We start from the raw sequence: 27,135 nt of genomic DNA on the forward strand, positions 1-27,135 counted from the left end.
TTGCATTTCTGACTCGTTAATTTCAAGGTTTTAATTTGTCTGAATGGAGTAAAAGCACTTCAGATTGCAGAGGAAGAAATTAATGGTTTATTGCAACCTTCATCTTCAGTTTCAACAAAATGCTCAGGATCCTCTGTTCTTGCTTTGGCCATTTTTTTTCCTAAATGTTCAATGTCATGATTTTTATGCTGCAATTTTGTTTCAGGGTGTCCTTGGTGCTTTAACTTGAGCGCATATGTGTGTTATCCATGCATGTCCAAGCTATATATGCTCTCTCCCTTTGCCATTTTTCTGTACCCAGTCTCATGGCCGCTTGGCATGGGTGTTGTTTTCCTATTCAGTGTAATATTGCTTTGTATTGTATAGGGCTTTTCACAAACCCAAGGATGACAGATATTGCATTAACCAAGAAAAAGACTACAAATTTTGAAAAGAATAGTCAAAAATATACAAAGCAAAAACGCTGACACAATGCTTTCTTTTATAATTAGGATAAAGGCTGAACAATATATCGTTTGAGCATCAATATTGCAGTGTGCATGCGCACAATATCCACATCACAGGATTGAGTAATTAAAGTGTAAAGGATAAAGATATTATTAGTTTCTAAATTACTTGTACAATGATGAACCTGTTATTTTACATTTGATTGTTCAATCAAGTCCCCGTCAGATCACACACATTTTATTGTCGGTTATGAAAGTCACTCACAATATTCTTCTCTCCCCCCCCCCCCCCCCCCCCCCACACCTCCCCTCCCTTTTCCTTCTGCTGTAGGTAACAAATGTGCCAGACTGCATGTTCCTTCATGATCAATCATCCTGTGTCGTCTACGATGAGCATTATTTCCCAAAGCAGTCACAAGTGTTGCTATAACCATATTTCTTATCTCAATTATTAAATTATTCTTATTTCAATCTCACACTGATCCTTGCAGACAACTAATAACTACATTTTAAGGGAATTCATTACGACATAGGTTTGTGATTCCTTTTTAATATTAGGATATTCTTTCATTGAAATGTAAATGTATATTTTTCTGCCAGGGTTGCTTAAACACTGCCTCGTCTGAACTTGCTGCGAGTGAAACAGAGAAAATGAAAGCAAATCAGCAGCAAGGAAAAATCAGATGCTCAAGACTTTAAAAATCTTTAAAACAATGACATATTTAAAAATGTGCAAATATGACAGAGGTTTGTGATGCAACAATTACAGTAAAGCATTCATTAAATCCTTATTTTCCTCAGAGCGAAACAAATCATCCACTCGCACAGTTGAGTAGTGGAGGGGCACAAACAAAAATATCATTTGTATATTTTTCTTGAAAAAAACTCTTTGAAACGAATTTTTGCTAATTTTTTCTTTCATTTTAATGTATTTTTTTTGTTTGTCAGTTATCTATAAACAAGGATGACGAATAACATTTGAGGTGAAGCACTTCAAAACAAGTCCGCTATATGCGGCATAACACAAATTGCCATGAGCTTGTGTTGATTTGTTAAATAAAACAATAATCTAGCCTAAATTAAAGTGAAATATTCATTATCAGAGAAGCCTATATTAAACTGTATTAATGGCACATTTGAATAAGCAGGAAATGCTTTTGCAATGTATTCACAGCACTGAACGTGTTCCCAGATTACCTCGGGAAAACTGCTGGAAGGATGAGAGAGCTCAAACTCGTGAGAATGGAGATGTCTGCATATTTGTGTCAGTCTGTCAGATAAAATTCCTTAAAGCACTTTAATATTTTATAAAAGGTAGTTAAAGTTTGCATAACCAATGATTGATGTTATCTACCTGTGGCCCACCCATAAGTAAATATGCAGCCTATATTTTGATTACCTGACCAGCGCATTAACGGCAGCACAGCGCTGATATAATCTTGAAATGATGTGCTCCTATTGCAGTGTCACCCACAAGATGGAACTCGTCGTGAAGAAAATTTTCTCTACCAACTGAAAAAGTTTGAAAACTAACTGATTAAAACTAAAGGGTTAAAGAGTTAGTTTAATTTTGTAAATTGAATTTTTTTCATAATTTAAATTGAACTTGCTTTAAATTCCCCATAAACTGGAAGCTGTGACTGATAATTTTGTTCGTATTGTGACATATTTCCTAGAAATACAATATTAAATGAGTAAAAAAGTGGGCGTGGCTTATTTTTGTTTGCTGCGAGCTGATTAGATGTAGCAAAGTAGGCGTTTCATTCAGAAAGATGAGAAAAAAAGTGTTTGGGGAGAGTTATTACAACCTAACAGACCATGCCTCCTCACCAGTCCTGTTTGTTGTCAAAACTGATAGTTGGAGTGGCATGAGTAAATATGTTAGCCATGGCCATTTGCTAAGATATATGTAATCTGACAATTTAACTGAAAACAAACAGGAAGTGCATTTTCAGATTTCAATTAAAGATTAGAACATTTAGTTTTTTCTTAATGACATGCACAGATGAATTGTTCACCACAAAACTAGCAATGCCAGTTAACAAAATCATATGGTTGGTGTTGATTTCTTGGGGACTTTAAAATGAAGCCATGTGTCCAAACTAGGGTTGCACGGTTTACCGGTACTATGGTAGTATCGTGATACTATAGCTCCTAAATACTGGCGGTGCCACTGTAGTTTGTAAACGGTAGTATCGTCTTTAACGGTCTATCTACAATAGATAAAAAAAAACAGATGGAAAAACCCAAAATAACAACAGGAAAGGAACAGGAAAAATAGTTTTTCTGACAATTTTCTTTATAATTTGAGTTATAAATTACAGTATCGCTATACTATTTGGTATCACGATACTTCAGCTGGTATCTTATCATAAGATGAATTAATGGTATCGCAACAACCCTAGTCCAAACAGGAAATTGATTAACTACAAGCTCTCTGAATCTAGGATTAAATTAAATGCATTCTTAAATTTCACATACAAAAATGTACACCATATTTAAATGTAATGTCTCTCTTAAAGGGATAGTTAACACATGAAATTTTTGTCATTTAGTCACCCTTGTTGTTTTTTTTGTTTTTTTTTAAATGTTTGGAAAGCGGTAGCCATTGATTTCCATAGTATTTATTTTTCCAATTGTGGGTGTCAAACGGTTTCCAAGGGCATATTTAGTGATTTGGGGGCCATAAGTAACTCCAGCTACGGGACCCAAGTCCTGAAAAGCACTCTTTCTACTTTTATTTAATTTTTATTTATTGCTGTTTTTTTATGTCACCCAGTCTTCTTTTCTACATGTTATCTTAATGCAAGCTCAAAATTTTTAATTATTAGTTTATTAAAATGAATTTACAACTAAAAATAATAGATATATATTGTTTATAAATTTGACTGCTGGACTGCTCCACGATCGGGGGTGGTGGATATTTTATAATAAAGTAACATTACATTATTATAATAATAATATTATTTTATTGTATATTAAATAATATTTAATGATGTAAAAATGTATTTGTTTTACTTTCACTATACAAAATATAATAGAAAATGATGTTATATATAATTTATAGGTATAATTTACACTTCTAGATATTTTTGCGGTGAGATGTCCTCAGATGTCCTGGGGTCCTAAGCAGCCGATTACCTTGCTTATTGGTTAAATCCACCCCTGTTGGTTTCTAACATTCTTCAAATCATTTTATTTCGTGTTCAACAAGAACGAATGTTCAAATGTTTTAAACCACTTTAGGGTAAATAAATTGAGTAAAAATGTATTTTTGGTGTTAACTGTCCTCATAAGTATTTGTGCATCTGACTGTCAAAGCAGCTAGACACACACACACACACACACACAGAGCCAGCTTACAATATCACCAATTACCTTCCTCTATTGTGTGTCTTTGTGCTTGATCTGTTCCCTAGCAGTTCAAGAGAGCAGCTGCCTGCCTGACTGACCATCCAGGCTACAGGGACCTACGAGAAGAGTTCTTTCCTTAGATTTTATTCACGTTTATCGTACATTATCCAAGTGCTTACAGTGTCAGAAAGACAAAAAGAGACGGTCTGCTGTCATGCATTGAGTGTCTGGCGTACATTTGGGGGAGGGGGCTCGCTGAAAAACAAGGATGTGAATTCACAGCGGCGCCGCAAACCAGGAAGACGAACAGCATGCGAGCAGAAAACTTCAATATCGCTGCGTGAATAGCATCTCCGCGTCCTTTATAAACTCAGAAACCTGATTAAACTGCGTAAAAAAACCTGAAGAAATTAAACGCGGACGACACCCCCCTCCCTTTAAGCAAAGGTCAAAGTTCACAGGAAGCTGGGGGGCTGCCATTTTCCCCCCTGCTAACATGTTAGATGCTAAAAAGGCAAGGAGTGGTGGTCGCTGCTGAGCGCTTGTGTTTATTAGGTGTTTGTCATCGGTTTGCGCTCGTCTGCCTCTTCTGTCGTATGCGTTAGGCTCGGTTGTTGAATGAAGGCGGCATGGAGAGGACAGAGCAGCCGTGGAATTCGTCCTACACGTACCAGGTGAGCAAACACAGCGCCGAGATGCTACACAACCTCAACGGCCAGAGAAAAGATGGAGGCAGGTTTTGTGATGTTATCTTGCGCGTCGGAGAGGAGAGCTTCCCCGCGCACAAGGCGGTGCTGGCGGCGTGCAGCGAGTATTTCGAGTCGGTGTTCAGCTGTCAGACGGAAGACGACGGCCAGGGCAAGGAGCTGGAGATGCACACGATCAGTCCTAAAGTTTTCCGAGACATCCTGGACTTCGCGTACACCTCCAAGATCGTGGTGCGCCTGGAGTGCTTCCCGGAGCTGATGACCGCGGCGAAGTTTCTGCTCATGCGGTCCGTCATCGAGATCTGCCAGGAGGTCATCAAACAGTCCAACGTGCAGATCCTCGTGCCCCCTTCCCGCGGAGGCGAGCACAGCCTGTTTAGGGCCGCGGAGCAGCTGTCATACCCCCTGCCCGTGGACATGTCAAACGGGAGCGTGTCCAACGGCGCTGTGTTTACCGACAACAATGACAGCGACGGTGCTGATCCGAGCAACATCTCTCAGCCGGCCGCTCCCGGGGCTCCAACGGCCGATCGCTTAGCGGTTTCCCCATTGGAGTTTTCCAGCGGCCATCTAAACATCGACGGCTTTAAACGAGGCAAACCCAGACCCAAAAAAGAGCCCATAGCGGAGCCGATCACTTACAACAATAGCACTGGTCAGAACGCAGAAGGGGGCCTTTTCTCCTGTGGGATGTGCGGGAAGATGTTTCCAGACGACGTCCAGTTGAGAAACCACGAGGCGCAGCACGGGACGTTCACCGGTGGCATGAGCACCGGAGTAGAGCTGGTCGCTGTTGACGGCCCGACGATGATCTCTCATCCTGGCCAACCGAGATTTCAGGGAAACGGACTACCTACGGACACCCGTAAACGCGAGAGGACGAGACGACACGTCGCGTGCGACTTGTGCGGGAAGGTCTTCCGAGACGTCTACCACCTCAACCGGCACAAGCTGTCGCACTCCGGCGAGAAACCCTACGCGTGTCCGGTGTGCGGGCTGCGGTTTAAACGCAAAGATAGGATGTCTTACCATGTGAGGTCTCACGACGGCTCCGTGGGTAAGCCCTATGTCTGTCAAAGCTGCGGGAAAGGGTTCTCCAGGTGAGGTTCAGTCTACTATGGTCAAAACAATGGTCAAAGTCACAGCATTCATTTATGTTTTTGGTGTTCTAACTAATGGTTTTCGTTGTTTTTGTAGGCCAGACCATCTGAATGGACATATAAAACAGGTGCACACCACAGAGAGACCTCACAAGTGTCAGGTGAGAGAGGTTGGCATTTATTTACACATTCTGAGTTTCATTCATTGAACACAAAAGGTGAATCATATTCCACACTCCTTTTCCAGGGACACAAGCTACCATACATCAAAATGACAAAAAACAACAATAAAAACTAAAACATAAGCAACACAAAATCATAAACATAAGCAAAACAAAAGCGATGGTTTGGTAAGTGCCTCGATTCTGGCACAACACCGTATTTGTTAAGAACACATGCATACCTAACCAAAAGACCCGTATCAAAAATTTACCTGTCTGAATATGCTTAAACGGTTATTGTATAATAAACCTAAAGTTTTCCCAGTCTTATTTTGCCACATAACACTTTTCAGTAAATCTAATCTTTATAATCACTTCATCCATTTTGCTTAATGTTGTTTTGATGCATTCCAGTTTGCTTAAGATCCATCTTATAGCATATATATCATGCTAGTTAATAATAGTTTATGGTTTATAGTTTGTGTGTGTGTAAATAAATATGCAATATTATGCAGTTAAGGGTGTACTCACACTCACAAGCATGGGACGATAACCGTTTTCATGGTATACCGTGGTTTGAAAAAAGTCAAGGTTTTAAAACAGACAAAATTTTCTGCTATACCATACCTAAGGTGTGTGTAAGATTTTTTATTTACTTTTTTTTTTGGACAACAGTATCTCCAGCAGAAAAGATCTCCAAAGATACCGTTTTAAATAGTAAAGAAATCTTTGTTTTTAAAACTAATGAAAACAGCAGAAGTCAATGATTTATTTGAATTATTTAGCCTGACATGTTTACTTCTTCAAAGTATTTTGAATGTTTCTCAAAACAACATATATTGTGTTCAAAGGGGAAAACAGTTTTTGTTTTTTACTCAGACATTTAAAAGAATATATTTTAGAGAAGTAATCTCAATACTGTAAAACCGTGATATTTTTATCCAAGGTTATCATACCGTCAGGCTCATGCCTACTCACACTAGGCACGGTTGCCTTGAACCATGCCCGGGCGCCTGATTTAAGGCCACTTTTGCAATGAAATGGTTTTGGAGCTTTAGATTTTTCTTATGTGAGCAAGTGTTGCCATGGTTTGCTTAAAAAATACCAATTTGTATTCAATGATATTCACAAATTTACATTTTTAAGTGTACTCTTCTAAATATACCTTCTGTTTGCAAAGACGTTCTCATTCAAATGATCTCTCAGAAAAGGCTTATAACCCATATCATGAAACTTCTCAGATTTGCAACGCATCCTTCGCAACACGAGATCGCCTGAGGTCGCACCTGGCATGCCATGAAGATAAGATACCCTGTCAAGTGTGTGGGAAATACCTCCGGGCTGCCTACATGACTGACCACTTGAAAAAACACAGTGAAGGACCTCATAACTACTGTGGAATATGCAACAAAGGTATTGGTTACATATGCATGGAAAGTAATTTATAATGCACACAGCAGAACTTGGTACAGCCAGTGATCCATCTTTTATTGACACAACATCATTCTTAGTAAGTAAGTTCAGACTGGACCTGGGTGGGGCCAAGTAGAAGCACTCACTCTGGTCCCCCGGGCTCTGCGATTGGTTGGGGAAATTCCAAATTTAACCTAAACAAACGATTACAATTGGCTTAAGATTGACAATCAAAATTCGGGACATTGCAACCTGCAGAACCAGGGAACAACAACAAAAAAGTAAGTGCAGGCTATGTGAAACGTATTGGCTTGTATATAAAAGGAGAAAAATGGACAAAAGGCTCAGGTTAGTCAAATCTGTACTGAAAAGGTTTTGTGGCTTGTACTTCAGACTTTTAAGCTATTGCATTTTTTGTTATTATTAAGGCTGAGTGTTGTTCTGTTTTATTTGTGTTCCCTACCTGTTGTTCCGATGGTCTCAGGTTTTTCTACTGCGTCCTACTTAAAGGTGCACGTAAAAACGCACCACAGCTCGTCCATGCTCCCTTCCTCTGCAGCACATCAGTTCCCTGAACCACGCACCAACAGACCACAGACTCACAACGGCGCCCCCTACCACTCAGGACGCCAGTGCGCAGTGGAAGGCAAGCAAGCCTCTCCCCACAGCGTCAAACTGTTGCTCGCTCACTTGCTGTCTTTTTCACTGCTGCTTATCAGATGCTGCATCTGCTTGCAAAAAAACTCACCCGCAAACCCAGATTGTAGTGCTGCGCATCAATCATTTATTGCAACGTTAGTTTGCAGGGAATCAGCGATATGTGTCTTGCTTAATTTGGCCTTTCTGATCTATATTGCACCATCTTTCAGGACTTCTCTTTCGGTGGATGAGAAAGGAATGAATTCTTGCTGAAAGTATGGGGGGTTATTCATGTTAGAGATTACACTACACTAGATTGTGCAAGTGTAGTGATACCCTTTATATGATTGGTAGTGTGTTGCATATGTAGAGAGTCCTTTATTGTTTTGCAAGCTTAGTTTTTTAGACTATTATGGCAGCTCCTAGATTTAATTCAAATTATTGAAGTTTCTTCTTAAAGGCTAAATTTAAATGTATTCAAAGTATAAAAAAGAAACTTAAAAACGATTTAAATGAACTGCATTTCCAGAAGTAGTTGCAGCCCTATCAATCAGCTTTGTCTGCCAGTCACTTACATTTCTGCTGACCAATTTAGCATGGCCACGAGTCCCATTCTGTGTGTTGCTTACTATCATCTCCATTAAGTTCTGGCATAATGACTGTTATCTGATCCTTCATTCATGCATGTCCACATATAAGTGCACATGAACATGCTGTGCATAGTTTTTGTGGATTTAATGGACCTTTTTCAAACAATTATTGCCATAAAATCCAGCAGCTTGTGATTGGGAATGTCCCCATTGCACATGATGGGGAACAATATGGTGTCAGCATTTTTTAAAGAGGACTAATGTCCTAGAATCTATCGATGATTCTTTAGTGAAGGATTAGTGATTGCTAGAATTGAGAATTTTTTTTCCTTCTATTTTATCAAGCACTTCATTGATTTTAACTGCTATGTGGATTCAGTAGGAGAGAGAGGAAGTCAATTTATTTTGATCGTATAATGCAATCCTTGGCAGTTAATATGCAAAACAATCAATGCAGAAATACTTCAGTAAGGCGTCATTAACTTTACATCAGTACAGAATTGTTATTACAGTATCATTGAGCTTCAACTGTATCATTGAGCTGCTGGCTTGGCATGTAATGAAAGAAAAAGATTCATTCATTTAAAATGTACTTGTCATTTTGGCTTTAAACAAGCAGTCTTCAATTTCTGATGGTTTCTGAACTGATGTGAAGCTAATGGTCCTCTGACTGTATTGACTGCGAATTATCCCCCTTGGCCTCTCTGTCTTTTGCTTTATCCACATCCCTTCTTGGGGCGGTTACTGGCGGTGTAGACCTTTGCACCAGTCGCCGACTCCTGGTTACCTTTCCTGAGACAGAGGGGTCTTTTCGGGGGCTATCTGGGCCAGTTCTACCCCAGCCTGTCCCTCCAGGCATGGGCCTTCAGCCTGAGCTGCTCATGGGCAAGCCAGGTCCGACTCCCTATTTCTGGGAGTGCCGCTCTTCTGGAGCACCAGGGTTTCCACTTCATGGACCTCTTCCAGGTCAGTACGGCTGTTTGGAGTGTGAGCCAAAGAATCAAGGATGTCTCAATGCTTGAGTTTAAGTGATAAGTGAGCTTAAGTGATAAGCCTGGTACAAGTATCTCCAAAGTTGATACAACATTTTTATTGACCTTATTCTACAATGTGGAAGTGCGTTTGATTGCTTTTGCGATTTGTTTTAAAATTTCCGATTTAGTTACCAATGGGAGAAATGACTAGGAATAATAAACGCCAGACAATGGTCAAACTTGCTCTGCAAACAAGCGTGTTCATGACTATACATAAAAAAAACTAGAATAATATAAAATGAAAATGTCCAGTTTGCAATATCAAAGAGCATAACAAGGAAATTTAACGTCTAAAAATGAAATAAAGGAGACCGGAAAAACAAAAAACAAGGAGCCAAAAAGATTCCATTGGTTGCATCTACTCGTGCATGAAGAATAAGGTCAATAAGATTTGTAAGTAAAATATTGATCTGATTGCAGTTGGTACTCCTTCTTATTAGTGGCCTCAACTGTGTTTTGCTTCTGCTGGTTGTCTGGTGGGTCTTCGGGCAGCTTGTTTTTCATCTATTTGCCAGCACCTACTTCTGAACCACTTTATCTAATAGTTCACACTTTGGAAGAACTGGACTGTTTAATATTTAAGGTCTGAAAGGTCTGTCTTTTAAACAATGGCAGTTTCAGTTGAATTAATTTTTTTCAAAATAGTTATAGTTAGTCTGTATTCTCATTTTACCACAAATAGGTTTTTCTCAGCCAATCAGAAGTTCTTAAGCCCTAAGGTTTGGCATGCTCTTCATTTACAGCTAATAAAAGTTGGAAATACCTGAATTACATGTAAATATGTATTATACATTTTTTTTTTCTTTTAATAACAAAGTAAATGTATAACTAATATAACAGCAGTAAAAAGCAGCAGTTAAGAAAGTGTTTTGTAATACAATGTAACCTGCTCACCTAATGTTTACGTTCCTAATATTTATATTATTTGTTAATTAATAACCACCTCATGTGAAACTCTGAATATGCGTCTCATTTCAGAGGCTGCTACTGCGGTCACAAATGCACACTTTCTGACTGAATGAATGAAATACGCAGTTTAACGCCAAGGCAACCCAGGGTGCTGAAATATAATTGGATAAAGTGGCAGTGGGCGTGTTAAAAGAACCAAAACAAAGACAGCCGTTCCGTCACGTAACACACATTTTCAAAGCAGAATAACTGACTAGCATAGTTATCATACTGATAAATAGCAGTTTTTCAGACCAAAAAATTTTCACTTAGCATGTTTCTTAAATATCTGCAAACATATGGTGTTTTTATGCTTTAGAACAGTGGAAAAACTTACAAACAGCACCTTAAAAAACTGATGATCTCATTGTTGCTTTCAATTGAAATTACATTTAATTGTATTCTATAAAACAGCTTTTCAGTGTTTATTTTACAGACCTTGACGGACTGAACAAAGATTTATGAGGCTTCCATGTCAAAGAAAGCCTCTGAGCCACACCTGACTATTACATAATCACACACAAACCAAATGTAGTTCGTTTACCAGACGTTTTTAGAAAATTTGCTTTGGCAAGTGGTTTGGAACTTCTGAAAAATGTATTTGGCCTAATTTTGTTCGAAATTGTCACCCCAGTTTATTCCTTAATTTTGTTGGACGTGTATCAGGGCCTTTATGCCACATTTTCTGACGCTCACTGTGTAGGTTGTATCATGGAGAGCTACTTTTCTAGTTCTGGGTAAATTGCATTAACATGCATGTGGAAAAAGGTGTACACAGATAATCGAAACCAAAGTCGGTACATTTCATGGTCGCTTATTGGTATGAAGAAAGTGTGTATGCTTTGGTGATGAAGTCACACAGCTTATAAATGAATAGTTCACCCAAAAATGAAAAATGAAATTATCACATCATCATCATGTTTTTTTTTTTTTGAGAAGCATTTTGTCCAAACAGTGGATATCGTACGAGTCCAGTGATCGTTTGAGTTTTTCAAATACTCTTTGTATACAAGTTTGAAAAGTCATGAGAGTGAGTAAATGATGACTGGTATTTTTGCATGAACGATCCCCAAGTTAATATTAACTATGCAGTTTGAAATTGTGTATGTTGTCTTCAAATGTTGTTTTTAAAATTTAAATCTTAAAAACAAAAGCAATTTGGCCTTTGGTGAAGTGATATTGCACTTGGTGGCCCGAATGACGTGATTCTTATGAATGAAAGGTTTGATTCGCTTAATGCGGCAATCGCTCAAGTTGGATTATCTGAACTTTAGCGGACATTCGCGCTGCGTTAACCAATCATGAGCATTTTTTTATTATTATGCAAGAAAGAACATTTACAAAGAAACAATATGAACAAAGAGGCATAAAGGGTTACATAAAATTCCAGCAAATTAAACTAGTTTAAATGATTTACACCAAGAAAGAGTTTTTCACTGCAATATAATTGTTGGAGTCTTTTAGGAAGTTCACATATAAATCAAAGTCCTTTCTGAAAATAAAAAAGTAAGGTGTTTTTTTTTTTTGTTGAAAATTTACATTTATTTATGTAAAACCTAGCCAGAAAAAGCAACAAATTAATAATAAACTTACAATGGGAAGGACCTAAGTTTAGCCAAAAGAATACAAGCAAACTTTGGAGTAACCAAAGAATACGATTTTTGGGGAAATACAAAAGTTTGGAAATAAGAATTTTTCAATGAAGTTAGAAAAGTCAACCTAAAACACTTTACAGAAAGTACAAAATATTGAGTACAAAATGAACATTTGAGGAAATATTGTTTTTAAATTTAGCTAGTTTGGTATTTATTGGGTAGCAATTATGAATGAGCTTTATTAGATAAAAATATTTTTTTTCTAAGAAGCCCAAACTGTTCCCAATCTATGTCACCAAATATATTATTCCAAAAACCTATGCAAGCTGGTAAAGAGATCTGAGAACTATTAATAACGAAGCAAATATCTTTGTTTGACATCGAACTGAGAAGAGTTTGGTCAACAAAAACGTTTGTGTTGTCAAAAATAAAAGAATCTAAAGAACCTTTATGGCCAGATTTGACTAAAGGTATAATCCCAATCATGAGCTTGCACTTCTAGGGGAGTGATTATGACGTAGTGCCTGTTGTTGGTGTCCCAAGGGGAAATCCTCTTGCGGAGACTGACAACAGCTCATCAAACTGGGCTCGGCAGAGCCTGAAGCACCACTGAAAGCCTCCATCATCCAGGTATAGTTACGGAGGAGTTGATGAACTCACAGAGCTGTGTGCGCCTCTGAAAGGATCTAGTGCACTAAGACACGTAGGCCGAACAAATCTACACTGTTTGTCAGCCATTTAGCAACAAAGTTAGTGAGCAGACAGACAGAAGCTCTGCCCATTACACGAATCCGCATGTATTGTGAATTTGATAAGTGAATGAAGCGAGTGAACTCTAAATGTTCACGTGGCTGCCGCGTCTGGTGTAAACACAGCCTTAGAGGCTTGACACACTCAATGGACAAACAAAGTTAATTAATAAGATATTATTTTTACTGTAAATTATTGTATGCAATAGGATGAAATATCCCTTTATTACAGTATTAATAGCAAATTCAAAAAATTAGTCCAATATAATGAAAAATAAATCCAAACAAATAGCCAAGCTGTTTTTGCTTTCACACAAGTAGAATTATTAGTTTTATTATTAGATGTCACTTAACGTGAGGTTCCTTCTCTCTTCCTGTATTTCTCTCTGCCCCCCTCCTTCCCCGATGTCCCCTTCCCCACTCTGTGTTTACCTCAGACGGGCAGGAGAATGCTGGGAAATGTCCTCATCAGGATTCTGACGGCTCAGATGCAGTTTTCGGTGACCTTTCCAACGGAATGGATCTCAAGGCTGAGCATAAAGTTGAGGGAGAAGAAATGGAGGTGACATCCTTCATCTTCAACGGCCAACCTGATGATGCAGTGACCTCACCAGAGGGCTCCAAAAACATCCCAAAAACAGACCAGGAAAAGAAGTTTGCCTGTGGCGAATGCGGTCAGGCTTTCCGCACAAAGTCTTACCTCAACAAGCACCATCACCGGGTTCATAAGAAACGTGCCGCGGCTGCCTCCAGTCTCGGAGACCTCGCCTCACCCTTTTCCCCCCAACAGAATATGTCACTTCTTGAATCCTTTGGCTTTCAGATCGTCCAGTCGGCCTTTGCCTCCTCACTTGTGGACTCTGAGATGGGCAGCAGTGGAATGGGTTTAGGGGAGAAATGACCCTTTTGAGATGCATAACCAAACTTTTGATAACTGCGAGTTTAGTCTGTTGTCTCATACTCCTTGACGCCATATGTAGACTACTTTTGTTCGATGTTTTTAATTAGTATGATGTTTGTTAATGTTTTGACTTTGATATCATGAGCTATGTTTCCATCCAAACATAAGTCTTATGTGCAGAACTGGAATATAGGCATAAAACATTAGCGAATAAAGCACTGTTTCCATCAAATGAGTCGAAGAGGACAAAAAAAACTTCACTTTCTGATAAACTGAATCCAAATATCAGAAAAAAAATAGATAAAAAAAATAATAATAATAAATAAAAAAAATATATATAATGACCTCGCCTTAGAAGCATTTATCATCACATGGTCTTTTATAACAAAATCACTTGATGTTTTTGATGCTCATACTGGAATGTCTGCAGTAAATGTGTTTCCATGATAGTTTGTGTAATTTTTTTGGGATAAAACGTTTATTGGACTCAGTTATGCGCATAAGTTTATGCACATTTTGAAAATGTATGCACATCTTAACATTTCCATCAAGAAATTTCAATGCAATATTTCAAAATCTGCATGAAAATGGGTGAATGGAAACATAGCTGTTTTGATTCCATTGTGGTGTGAAGCAGCTAATTAGTTTATTCCACATTTGACAAGTCCTCCACCTCTGACATGTATGTTTATTATCACGTGTGTCTGCTTCCAGATTCACGGGTTGAGGATGATGTTTGATTTAAAAGACAAACCAATGCCCTAAATATGTTCTGAATGTACCTCTAGGTTGTTTTTGTCCAGGCAGTGTCCATGTCCACACATTCAGTACCTCACAGAGATCCGTAACATTAATGAGCATTTCAGTTTTAATGCTAAATTGCAGAAAACAAAGCTGGAGTCATTACGACTGTTTTTGTAGTCCAATGACTACTGAAGCTGTAGACTACTTATGTAAACTAAGATCGCTTTATTTCACAATTCTTTCTTTTCTCTCACAGCTGTGCGTTTATATAGCACAATTCTGTTTTCCCCTCATTACACAGAGAAACAAATTTGAATTCTGAAAAAAAGTGCTAATTTTGAGGAGAATAAGTCTAGGTATCTGATTAATTCTCTCAGTTGCAAGTTAATAGACCTTTCTGGGATTATATTACAATTCCATTTGTTTTTCTTTTTCAAGATCAAAGAGGTGTTAAGTTGAAATGTCCAAAAATTAAACATGTAATTTTCTGAGGAGAAAGGAAAGCTTTCCTATTTGGCCATTGTGAGGTTTAAACTTAGAAGTTTCAGAAGAAATTATTCATTTAATGCAGTTCTTGCAGAAAAACTTATGAATTAATTCTATATATATATATATATATATATATATATATATATATATATATATATATATATATATATATATATATATATATATATATATATATATATATATAATTATTATTTTTATTTTTTTATTTTTATTTTTTTGATGTTTTGAAGATTAACAGATGTTAAATGCTGAAAAGCCCAAACATTCAAGATTTAAAGTTCTGAGGGGAAAAGAAAGTTTTCCAATTTGGCCATTGTGAGGTTTAAAATTAATAGTTTCTTCTGAGCATTCGGAGTTTAAACCTCACAATAGCCAAGTTGGAAATCTTTCCTTGCCCCTCAGAACTTTATATTTTGACTTTTCAACTTTAAACACCTTATAAAAAACAATAGAATTAATTAATTCTTGGAACTGCATGTTTCTAATTGGAATAATTAATTAATTAGATAAATTTTTAGATAAATTAGAAATTATTAATTTGAGAGGAAAGTTTTCTAACTTGGATATTGTGAGGTTTAAACTCATAATTTTCTGAAGAAATGTACATTTTTAAATTTAAATAAGATCTAAACTTGCAGTTCTTGCAGAAGAAAGTATGAATTAATTCTATTGTTATAATTCTTTTTTTTTTTTTCAAGATTAAAGATGTGTTAAAAGTTGAAAAGTCCAAAAATTCAAGATATAAATTTCTGAGGGGAAAGGAAAGTTTTTTAACTTGGCCTTTGTGAAGTTAAAACTTAAAATTTTTAGCCGAAAATATTAATTTTAAGATCTAAACTTGCAGATCCAAGAAAAAAGTATGAATTGTGAGGAAAAAAAATGAAATCACTTTGTTGTTTTTGTTACTCTGGAAAAAAAAAATCAAGCTTCCAAATATAACACAAAACCTACATCAACTACTTCAACATTTTAGTAATTTCCTGTATGAATTACTTTTGACAGATATTTAAATGAAATCCTTCAAAACTTCAGGCCAAATGACGGCTGTGATCTCAGTAATATTTTGTGCTTTGTTTGTCTTGGATAGTACTGAAATAGGTTGCTTTTGGTCACGAGATGTGTGTCTGTTTTTAACGTCCAACAGGGACCAACTTCAGGTTTCACTGTAAGATATAGCAAGAAGCAAAGAATATATTTTATTAACTTATTGATACCAGTGTCCAAGTCTCCTTACGAAAAGGTATATATATTGAGTTTTGTTGCAACGTCCTTTTTCCTTTTTGAATCATGCAGCCGACAAGAGGAGAGCGTGAGTGTGATGATGTGTGTTTGTGTGACACGAGTGTATGCTGCGATCTCTCTGATGTCCTTTATCTCTAGAATGTAATATAAACAGAGGGCTTTGTAATCTTTTTCTTTTCTTAAATATACCAGAGTTTTTCTAAGTGGTTCAATACATTCCTGCTTAACTTAAATTCTTGTCACTATACATGACGTATAACATTCATATATATATATATAAAGCAAATATGTATATATGTATGGCCAATTATGTTAGTTTATGTGAACGGGATGCTTGTAAATAGATATTTTTCTGGGCCTTGAATGAACGAATGGTCTTTTTTATGCTTTAAATACTTATTTTAAGTGGATAATGACACATCCACACTTCTGTTGTGTCTTGATTATTATTATGCAAGTAATTGAGTGTGTGTTTGGTGTTAGCCTGTTCCTCTGAATGCAGTGTTAATGCTGGTTATATTTCCCTTTACTTTACCATGCAGGTTATCTGTATAGTCTCCCATCAACTTATATGTATTTAGAAGGGCAGTTTGTCATCCATGATGGAAGCTATCAGTGAATTGTCTTTCTTTCAACACGTAAAATGTAAAGCAGGTTGATTTGAGCAGTTGAAAAGAGGCTTATGCTCACTTATTTGACCTATCATTGCTAATTTTACATGTTTAATTGAAATATTATGCTTTTAATAGTAACAATCATCATTTGTCAGGCATCATAGTAAGTGTGATCTGATGTGCAGCCCTTATTTATTTACAGATTTTAAATGGTTTGATTTTTTTCTATTATTATTATTATTAATGTTATTCTACGTTTGTCTAGTAAGGTGTTCTGGCTTATTACATCACTGGAAACGTTTTTTTTCCTAGCTTATATATTCAATTACTTGTATGTTGCAAAGTGCCTTCCCAGTACTGATTGTGAACAGCTATGGGTAGGAAAAATCTGTCATTTAAAGGACCTATCTTTAAAAAGAACCCATATACAAACAGAGTTGCATTGACACTTTTGTATAAAGACATGCACATAGAAGAGTGTACATTTGTACATGTTTGGTATTCTACCTTTTTTTTTGTTTGTTTGTTTTCTGACAAAATGTTGTTTCTCTGCAATTTATGTCACGGCGTTGATCAATTTTTGGACATTTGGATATAAGCATACTTTTCTATTGATGTTTGTTTTTGTACACTGTTTTTCGTGTCTCTGTCTATTTGGTACAGAGATGGGTATAAAATAAAATTGTATTTGAGAATTTTCTTTCTTGCGGTCATCGCTTCAGAATACAGAATCATGTTGTTCCAGGGTGTTTTGTGGTTATAACTTGACTTTGGCAACTTTGCCAGCTAAATAATAGTTTTCTTATTAATTCCTGCATTAATGATTATGACTGGTGAAACTGTTCCAGATACAACATTATAGAATATAGAATTTTGTTATAAGGCTAATAATTATTATAGGAATTGAACATGAGCGAGTGTTTTGACAACATTACCAATCTAAAAACATCTTTAATTTACCAAGAAGCATTATTAACTTATGGTTTGTGATGCACTTGCTGTTAATCAATCATAGCTGCCTTTTTTATTTATTATCCGAGGTGTTTTGCGATGTAATTATATATATATATATATATATATATATATATATATATATATATATATATAGATAGATGGATGGATGGATGGATGGATGGATGGATATATATATATATATATATATATATATATATATATATATATATATATATATATAGATGGATGGATAGCCACAGGACAACGGCACCAGTGCGCTCACGACACAACAGCTATTGGTGGAGTGGAGAGACAGTGATAGAGTCAATTCATGGATGGGCATGATTGGGAGGCCATGATGGGTAAGGGTCGATGATGGAAATTTGGCCAGGACACTGGGGTTATACCCCTACTTTTTTACGAGAAGTGTCATGGGATTTTTAATGACCACAGAGAGTCAGGACCTCGATTTAACGTCTCATCTGAAAGACGGCACTCACTGACAGTATAGTGTCCTCGTTCACTATACTGGGGCAGTAGGTCTCACACAGACCGCAGGTTGAGCACCCCCTGCTGGCCTCTTAACACCACTTCCAACAGCAACCTAGTTTTCCCATGTGGTCTCCCATCCAGATACTGACCAGGCTCAGCACTGCTTAGGTTCAGTGATTAACCGCTCTAGGGTGATTTGACTGTTTTTGCAGTCAAATGGTCACACATGTAATGGAACTCTGTGAATTGTATTATAGATTGTAGAACTCCTTATCTTACATTAACTTTTGTATTGATTAACTGGGCAGATCATTTGCTTAGAGTCATACTTGCAGAAAGACACATTTAGTTAGATTAAATATAGTGAAAATTAACTAGTTAGCGCAGCAGTGTAGACCAGGGTTGAAGTTCACTATACAGTAATCTTAAGCAATAAATAAACATACAAAAAAATGCATTTGAATTAAATATATTGCTTAAATGAATTTGATTTGATTCAACAAGAGCCAAAAGAACATCTAAAACACTTATGTTTAAATCTCTAAACATATTTTGAAGTAAACAGAAGTAAATACACCTGTGCCTGTTGTTTGGGTTGACAGCTATTAGCAAGTAGCTAATAGTTGTCAACCCAAACAACGGGCACAGGAGTACTTTGGCTCAATGTACATATGAATACCTCAGTTTGTTATATTTTGACATTTTCTTTGTATGTACTTCTAAATTCTTTGGCTCATTAATGCCCTCTTTTGAAATGATGGTGTCATTACAACAATTTTTTAGTATTGGATATAAATTATATTGATAGCAGGGACATTTAGCTACATTGGTAACAAATAACATGTGACATTAGATTTGTAAAGCATTTCCTATTCCAAAAAAATAGATGGAGTTATTCCATAGAAGAAAAAAATGGCTTTAAAATGTAGTAAGGCAGTTTAAAATTATACACTTCAACGTCTGGTATTTTTAGGTTCAGCTAAATAGGACAAATAGGCTTTTGTGTTTGTAAAAATGGGGCCATTATAATTGGTATGATTGTAATATTAACATAATTGTTATTGCTTAAATTTAGGATTCAAGCACAGAAAGACTGACATGTTAGGCCAGAGCTCTCACATTATGGGCCAAAAATCTCGAAATCCAAATTCGCATAATGCACATGGTTAGCTCACATTATTTTTCGTGAGTTCAAAAATTAATTCTTGTAAATAAATCAACAGAATAAATGTTTATATATTGCTTTATTAATAAAAAAAAATAGAATTTGTTTCAGTTCGATAATTGCATCGCTATCCCAGAACAATTCGTAACTTTTTGATTTAGTGGTTAATTTGCATGAAATCGTACAATCTCATTTGTACAATTTAGTACAATTTGCTTATTCCCCAATGACGTTTCATAAGACTGAACTCTTCGACTGAACCAATTCGTCCAAATTAGCCGCCAAACTCACAAAACGTAAAATAGTTACTTTTCCTTGTGAGAGAAAAAAGTAGATGAAGTTAATACCCATATCCGCTTCTCTAAAAACCATTAGTTTGCTGCGAGCTAAAATAAACATTTGCGTTTTATTCTGTTTCAGCTGGAAAACATCATGATACAAAAGTTGGTAAGAACATCAGGGTCATTCATACTTTAAATAAAACACATGAAAGTCTGATGGTGTCAACATGCACATCTTGATCATGCCTATCTATCTAAAAACACAGCAGCTAATGACATTGTATTAAAGACTATATTTGTATTGGGGATATATGTTCACTTCAGTTGTCAGCTTCCATAAAAAACACTGCCTCAACATGGTCAAACTAAGCGACTCTGCACACACTCAAGAAACACGTGGACATTTGCTGCTGTATTGTTCCAACTGAGTGTGCTGTGTAGTAGAACACGTATAATTTCTTATGTATTTATGATTATTGATAGGTTCAAAGGGCCTACATTATATTATGACCTGGAACTGGAATGAAACTGGAATGATATGTGTGTGTCATTGCTTTTTCTGTATGGAAAATGATTTGTTTCCTCAGGATCTACAAAGCCAGGTCAGACCTCCTGAGTGGAACTGGACCTTTGATGCTTCTTTGAATTTTACTGTGAACGAATGGATAGTTTTTAATGATTCTGTTATAAGAGAAGCTGTCTGTGTGTCCATCTACTATGTTTATTTTACTAACATGATAAGGAGCCTGCTAGAGAACAGGACAGCCTTGAAGTAGATAAGTATTCTTTGTGTATGTGTGTGTGTGTTCTTCATCGGTGGAGACATGAAGATGAGCTGAATTTCACTTCTGATCATCCTGACCACAGAGATATCCTCCTGATATCTCTGACCTTCATATGCTTGACGCCTAAAGTAATCATTGGAAGATATTGTTCGGAATTACGCACACACATGTGGAAACTTTCTAATCTCTATCTGTGTTTTAACCAATTGGGTTAAACCCTTATATGTATGATGCAGTTAGTGGCGCATATTACAGTATATTGTTGTTGTTTTGAGATTGTGAGCAGAGCAGCCTATGAACTCTGTGTGAGTGTTGAAGCTGGCTTCTGCAAATGAAACTGCTAACTACCTTCATAAACTTTCTTTAATTAAATTTCTGACTCAGGCTCTTCTTCGTTTGACAGACAAGTCGTTTTTGGGATTAAAACTGAGGGTTCCCCGACAGCTGAGACCATCAGAATTTATATTTTGTTTCAAAATTATAAATTTAACTGATTGCCTTCCATATTAGTTCAAATTAGCCTATAATGCAAGTTTCTTTGCTTGAAATATATAAGTAAATTACATTTTGTGAATGTTGCAATTTAATTGGCATTCAAAACACTCAAAAAATGACATTTGCTGTTTGTACTAATTTAAAACGAGCTGAAACAACACAATTATTTAGTTTTTTAGGGGACAACTTGGTTTTTTATGTTCAATCCACTTACATTTGTAAAAAAACTAATAAGAAATGAATTCCTTCATGTTGACCCAACACAAATGGATTGTGTGGAACCCAGCATTTTTACAGTGTAGTTAAAATGGGACAAAAGATGAAATAAAGTTTAACACATTGCTGAATGTGTATATGTATTTGCATAAGATAAACACTAAAACATGCATGATATTATGCACAAAAGGAAGCATGTTACAAACCAAAAAAAAGTAAATGGTTCAGATAAAAGCACACAAACACGCTCATAATGTGATGTGTACCTAGAGTCATCTGCACTTCTGTTGATGTGTTTTAATCATCTAACTGTTTGCACTACCATTGAAGTGTTCACTGCGTTACTTTGTACTTCTGTTGAAGCGTTTAATTATTTAAAGACTAAATTGTTGCATTAACAACCAGTAGCACAGTAACAAAACATATTCAAAAAGAAATCAACAAAGTCCTATTTTAAGCCATTGTTATCAGGGTTCAAATTACAAACCAATTGAAAATTTGTTCCACAACTCCACATGTAGTCATTTCTGAATCTGTTTGTTTTAACAATAATAAGAATATACACTACCTGACAAATAATAACTTGACTTCTAGTTGATCATTTGGTATCTGAAGTAGCTTATATGAAAGGCAAAGACCTCTTGATTAAGCTTATTTTACCAAAATAAAATATGATCATGCCTTGGTTTTTAATGATTTAATTTGGACAGTAAGATCTGACTTTGCTTAGACAGAAGTCTTGTCACTTAACAGAAATAATGTACAGTATAGAATATAAAATCATGGTGCAGTGGAAAATCAATGAATATTGTGACCCCTATGAGCTTGGAGGACGACATCCATACATCTCTGCAATGACTCAAATAACTTATTAATAAAGTCATCTGGGATGGCAAAGAAAGCGTTTTTGCAGGACTTCCAGAGTTCATCAAGATTCTTTGGATTCATCCTCAATGCTTCCTATTTGTTGACTGGACTGGCCAATCCTGGAGCATCTTGACCTTCTTTGCTTTCAGAAACTTTGATGTGGAGGCTGAAGTATGAGAAGGAGTGCTATCCTGCTGAAGAATTTCCCCTCTCCTGTGGTTTGTAATGTAATGGGCAGCATAAATGTCTTGTTCACTTCAGGCTGTTGATGTTGCTGTCCACTCTGCAGGTCTCTCGCAAACCCCTATACTGAATGTAGCCCCAAACCATGACCATGAGTCACCAAACTTGACTGATTTCTATGAGAATCTTGGGTCCATGCGCTCCAATAGGTCTTCTGCAGTATTTGTGATGATTGGGATGCAGTTCAACAGATGATTCATCAGAAAAAACCTTCTGCCACTTTTCCCAATGAGTGACTAGAAGTCAAGTTATTATTTGTTGCTCTTACAATTGGGATCGACGACAAGACTTTTGTCAGGCAGTGTAGTTGGAGATACAAGTATCCATTTGTTTCAAACATTATTAGTATAGCCACAATGTCTGTGTGTGTGTTTGTTTGTTTGTGTGTGTGTATAATGTCATATTACACATATTACAGGTATTTCAAGTACATGTTGAATTATGAGGACATTGCTGATGTCCCCATTTCTCAAAAAGTATATAAATGGCACAGAAGGAGTTTTATTTCTGCTTCAGATATTAAAACTGTACACAGTTTCCTTCGAGGGTTGGGCTCAGGGATAGGGTAGGGGTAGAGCAATACAAAATACAGTTTTTAAAGTATAAAATCTATGGAAACCTATGGAATGTCCCCACAATTCACACAAAAAACATGTGCTGTCTCTCTGTGTGTGTTGTGAGTCTAGCATTAACCTTTTATAGGGCACTCATTAAAATACCCAAACGCTGGAGTTTCACAAGGGTTATTACAAGAACTTTGAACTGTTATAACTTAAAAAAAGATATATTTTTCAGTGTGTATATATATATATATATATATATATATATATATATATATATATATATATATAAATAATGTAATCAACGTCTGAAGTTACCTGATAAAAGGTTAAAGGTTCTATTATATTTTATAAGTTCAATAAAAGATAATGATCTGGAAGTAAAGGTTAATCTAGAACATCTGTATGCCCCTTCAAGACAGAGCACACTTTAAGTATATTTGTCAATTTGTGCAACTAATCTTTGCAGAATTAAGCGACAATAGATTTAGCTCTGTTAATCTGCTCCAAACACCAGCCAGAACTACGTGTTTTCTGTAAACTAAAGCTCTCTGTAACCATAGAAAAGCATCAGGGGTTTAGTTGCTGAGTCACACTGACCTTTAGCAGAAATATTCAGCTGAAATCTAATAACTGCACACCCTCAAAGACAACTTACCTAAGTGTTGTTTAAACTCATCTCCTGTATCAGACTTGCTAACAAAACTGCAGATTTGGTTTTTCTTCCCTGATGGCAGTAATGATAAAGCAAACCTCTTTTTTCTTTTGTCGGTACAACATCTTATTAGTATTTACAAATTTATGTGGCTTGAATAAGATGAAGTTAACATAGGCTCATTCTGAAAACATAGCCCTATATATATTACTGGAGATCACGAATTATGTAGCCAGAGCTACGTACGGCTGCTTTTCGTCTTTAAAATGAACGCTATGGGACGATTTGATGCCGTTTCTCTTTCTCGCTTACCAGCTGACCGATTACCTCCGTATGAATGGCTTTTTTTATGCTGTCACAAGTTTGTCTTGTAGCTCGACATGTACGTTGGCAGATTTGAGTCACAGAGCTGACCACGACAATGGGCTTCGAGTCTGGTGAAGAATGGTCCCAGAAAGTAGGTAAGACATAAACAAAGGCTAAAAAAAAAAAAAAAGGAAATTACAGGGTGAGAATTTGATAAAATCTGAAAACATGGTAAAAATCAGGAGCTTTTTTTCTGGATTGCTTTTTAAAACACTATTGGTTGGATTTAGGCAGGGCTTAATTTGTGCCGGAAGAAGCCGGATCCGGGTCCCGGCACCTCATTTTGCCGATCCCCCTCCTCACACTCCCCCTCTCTGCTCTTCACTTTCTTTCGCAACTCCCATCCCTGTACAATTTCGTCCACGACACCTCCCCCCGGCTCTTCACTTTTGTCCGCGACACAACCCCCCCACCCCCACCCCTCACCACTCTTCACTTTCGTCTGTGACACCTCTCCTTCTCTGGTAACATACTGGATCCCTTACTCCGATCTGTTCCAGGACCTTGCATTTTACAAATTAAGCACTGGGTTTAGGGAAGGGGAGGGTGGAGGGATCGGTCGGTTGGTCAGTCAGTAAGTTAATCAGTCGACAGCGACCTCTGGTGGATTTACATGAGAACAACAGGCACGAATAGCACTTGTCAGGGAAACGTGAGATCTGAAAAAGAGTACACAGCGGCCTTTGGTAGATTCACGAAAAAAAAAAAACCCGCAAAAAAAAAAAAAATGTACCTCCAGGGGCTTATTTCACTCTCTCCAGAAATGTATATAGGGGTATGTAAACAGAATGAGCCTGGGTTAAAAAAAGTTGTCCCAAAAAACTCAAGAATTGGGTTGCTTTGGCTCATTTTATATAAGTGATTTGAACAAAAAGCAAAGGTCATTTTTTGAGTGTGAGTTCTACACTATGGTGAGAATAAAAGTAATGCATGATTAATGGATGAATCAAATGTGTAAAGCAAACTGGTCTAGCTATGCAGAAAATATTATTTAGTCAACAAGTCAAAAGGAGCACAACAGGAGGACGTGGTTCATCCAAATTCCCATACAGGGCCGGTTCTACACTTGAATTTGAAATAATTTAACATAAAAACATACAGACACCCCTAACATCTCATCCATCAACACTTGAAAACAGTACAACAGTCACCAAACTATACTATACTATCTATATACTTTATCAGTGGCTACAGCAATAGTTGACCATCAGATGATGAGTATGGGATTTAAAAAAAAAAAGACTCAGTGTTGGTATTGTTTTTAGATGTTGTGGTATCTTAATCCAGGCTTTTGTGAATACATAAAAGAAAGATCTCAGTCCATAACAGTTTTTAAAAGCCGGAAACGGCAAACATCCATTTGTTACAGATCTGGTGGAACAATCAGTCCTTGTATTAAGTTTTGTTACCAAAGCACAAAGGGCTGCAGATATAGCACTATTTAAAATTTGATAGTACAGTTTATTCCCTGTGTTCATAATGTCATTTCAAAATGATAAAGCATTAGAGAGTGATAAAGCAAAGCAGTGATGTGTCCTTGCAGAAAGTCTATTGTGGATCTTATAGGCCCTATTGTACAGTCTAGCTATTGGCTCCAAGATATCATGTGTTGCGGGTGACCAAACAGGCAAACAGTATGACATGGTGGACAAGATTATGGGATGAAGATAAGTTTCAGAAACAGAAAAAGACAAATAGCTTTTGTTTCAGCTTTTATAGACATTTTGAACAACTATGTAGTTGGGAAGTATGCACTTGCAGACTCAGCAAAGATGTAAACTGTGGGATGAAGATTAACAATTAATGTCAAATTCAGATTTAGCCCCAATTATGACTGGCTGACAGGTTTTGAGAAATTGCAGACAAACGCCTGAAATCACAGGCAAATTGGTGCTCATTCACGTAACAATCACACTACGTTAACTATCAAAGACGCGATCTGAAACAATTGCAGATGAGTCGCTGACACCCGTGAGATATTTGGCATGCTAAATATCTGGAGCTTTCAGCGATTTAAAATCAGGCCGTGTGAAATGTGTTATGATCAAAAATAACAGCGATTACTTACAGCCAATGAGAGGGCAGCATTAACTACTATGGGTATCTACAGGCTAGCGGGAGGTTGAGAAGCATGAAGACCGCTTATTTTCAATCTATTTGGATCCAAGAAATCAAGGAAAAACTAGAGGAAATTTGGCAGCAGCACCCGTGTCTTTTTGAGAGAAATTGCTAATTGTCTTTTAAAAGCAAGGTGAGCAAAATAAGTACATTTTCTACCCCACTAAAGGCTTCTTATTATGTAGTTAATCTCGCTTGTGTTTGGTATTGAGACGTAGTTTGTGGCCCGAGACGTTGTCGACGATTCACCTAAAGTCATGCAGTGTGAAACCCCCTGTCGCCGATCCACCTTGCAGTGTAAACACAGCAGTGACAGAATCCTATCCCCCATGCAGTGTGAAAACATCTGTGACATGACTACTTTGAAAATTTCCTCCTGCGGTTAGCCACAGAGTGCTGTAAAAGTCTCCTTGGAATTTAAATAAATGTGTTGGGCTTCACAGAAACCCACCAGGTGGAGCATCGAAAAAAAACTCAACAAACAACAAACTGTAAAGTCTGATTTATACTTCTGCGTCAAGCGCATGCGTATGCTACGGCGCAGCCTACACATGGATGCATAGCCCAGTGGCCGTCGGCGACGCTGGTGCCACCCCTCAAAAAATGTAACTACGTCACAATGACGCGTAGCGCAAGCTCTGTTATTGGTCAGCTTGGTACCGCTGACGAGTGTAGGCGGAGGTGAGAGCCACGCAAGCCTGATGCAGCGAGTGTTTACAAGTGTGGAGTCACGTGAAGGAGCTCCGGATGGGACTGTTGTTTTGTGTTTACCTTATGATTAAAGTTGTTGCACGTCTGCCGATTCCCGCCTCAAAATCAGCAAGTTTGAGCTACAGAAACAGCGCGCAGAAGTATAAATGGACGGCTACGTGCATTGCATGCGCCATGGGTCACACCAATCACTTGACACAGAAGTATAAACCAGGCTTAAGACATCAAGCGTTTAACCCAGAGGCATCATAACCGCCTGGTTGACCTTTTGTCCATAGGTTGTGATTAAAACACAAAACACTAAATTCACTTTGTGTGTTGTCAGGATTAGTTTAGCCAAAAATTGTTCAAATAAATTCTTAAAGTGGAAGTTAAAGGGTTTAAATGATATACTATATATATTGCCATATTACTATATGATATATATATATATATATATATATATATATATATATATATATATATATATTTAGTTGATGA

At 36.9% G+C, this 27,135-nt stretch overlaps 1 protein-coding gene across 2 annotated transcripts; it reads left to right on the top strand.

Annotated features, from left to right (window-relative positions):
* Nucleotides 1-4,095: 4,095 nt before the first annotated feature.
* On the top strand, nucleotides 4,096-14,893 carry patz1 (POZ/BTB and AT hook containing zinc finger 1). Of its 2 annotated transcripts, XM_056460304.1 has the most exons (6): nucleotides 4,096-5,607; nucleotides 5,705-5,768; nucleotides 7,010-7,181; nucleotides 7,666-7,827; nucleotides 9,167-9,376; nucleotides 13,174-14,893. In XM_056460304.1, exons 1-6 carry the CDS (start codon nucleotides 4,430-4,432, stop codon nucleotides 13,635-13,637), a joined length of 2,250 nt encoding a protein of 749 aa, XP_056316279.1. In that variant the 5' UTR covers nucleotides 4,096-4,429; the 3' UTR covers nucleotides 13,638-14,893. The 2 variants fall into 2 exon arrangements, with proteins under 2 accessions (XP_056316279.1, XP_056316278.1); XM_056460303.1 differs by lacking the exons at nucleotides 7,666-7,827; nucleotides 9,167-9,376.
* Nucleotides 14,894-27,135: the final 12,242 nt, after the last annotated feature.

This window comes from Danio aesculapii, chromosome 6 (genome assembly GCF_903798145.1).
Source record: "Danio aesculapii chromosome 6, fDanAes4.1, whole genome shotgun sequence".
Classification (NCBI taxonomy): domain Eukaryota; kingdom Metazoa; phylum Chordata; class Actinopteri; order Cypriniformes; family Danionidae; genus Danio; species Danio aesculapii.

Bases quoted from the DNA above. Each gene is read 5' to 3' on its own strand.
- patz1 (XM_056460304.1), top strand. From the start codon at position 4,430: ATGGAGAGGACAGAGCAGCCGTGGAATTCGTCCTACACGTACCAGGTG. The intron at 5,608-5,704 runs GTGAGGTTCAGT...TTGTTTTTGTAG, and splicing joins TGCGGGAAAGGGTTCTCCAG to GCCAGACCATCTGAATGGAC. The intron at 7,828-9,166 runs GCAAGCAAGCCT...CTGGCGGTGTAG, and splicing joins ACGCCAGTGCGCAGTGGAAG to ACCTTTGCACCAGTCGCCGA.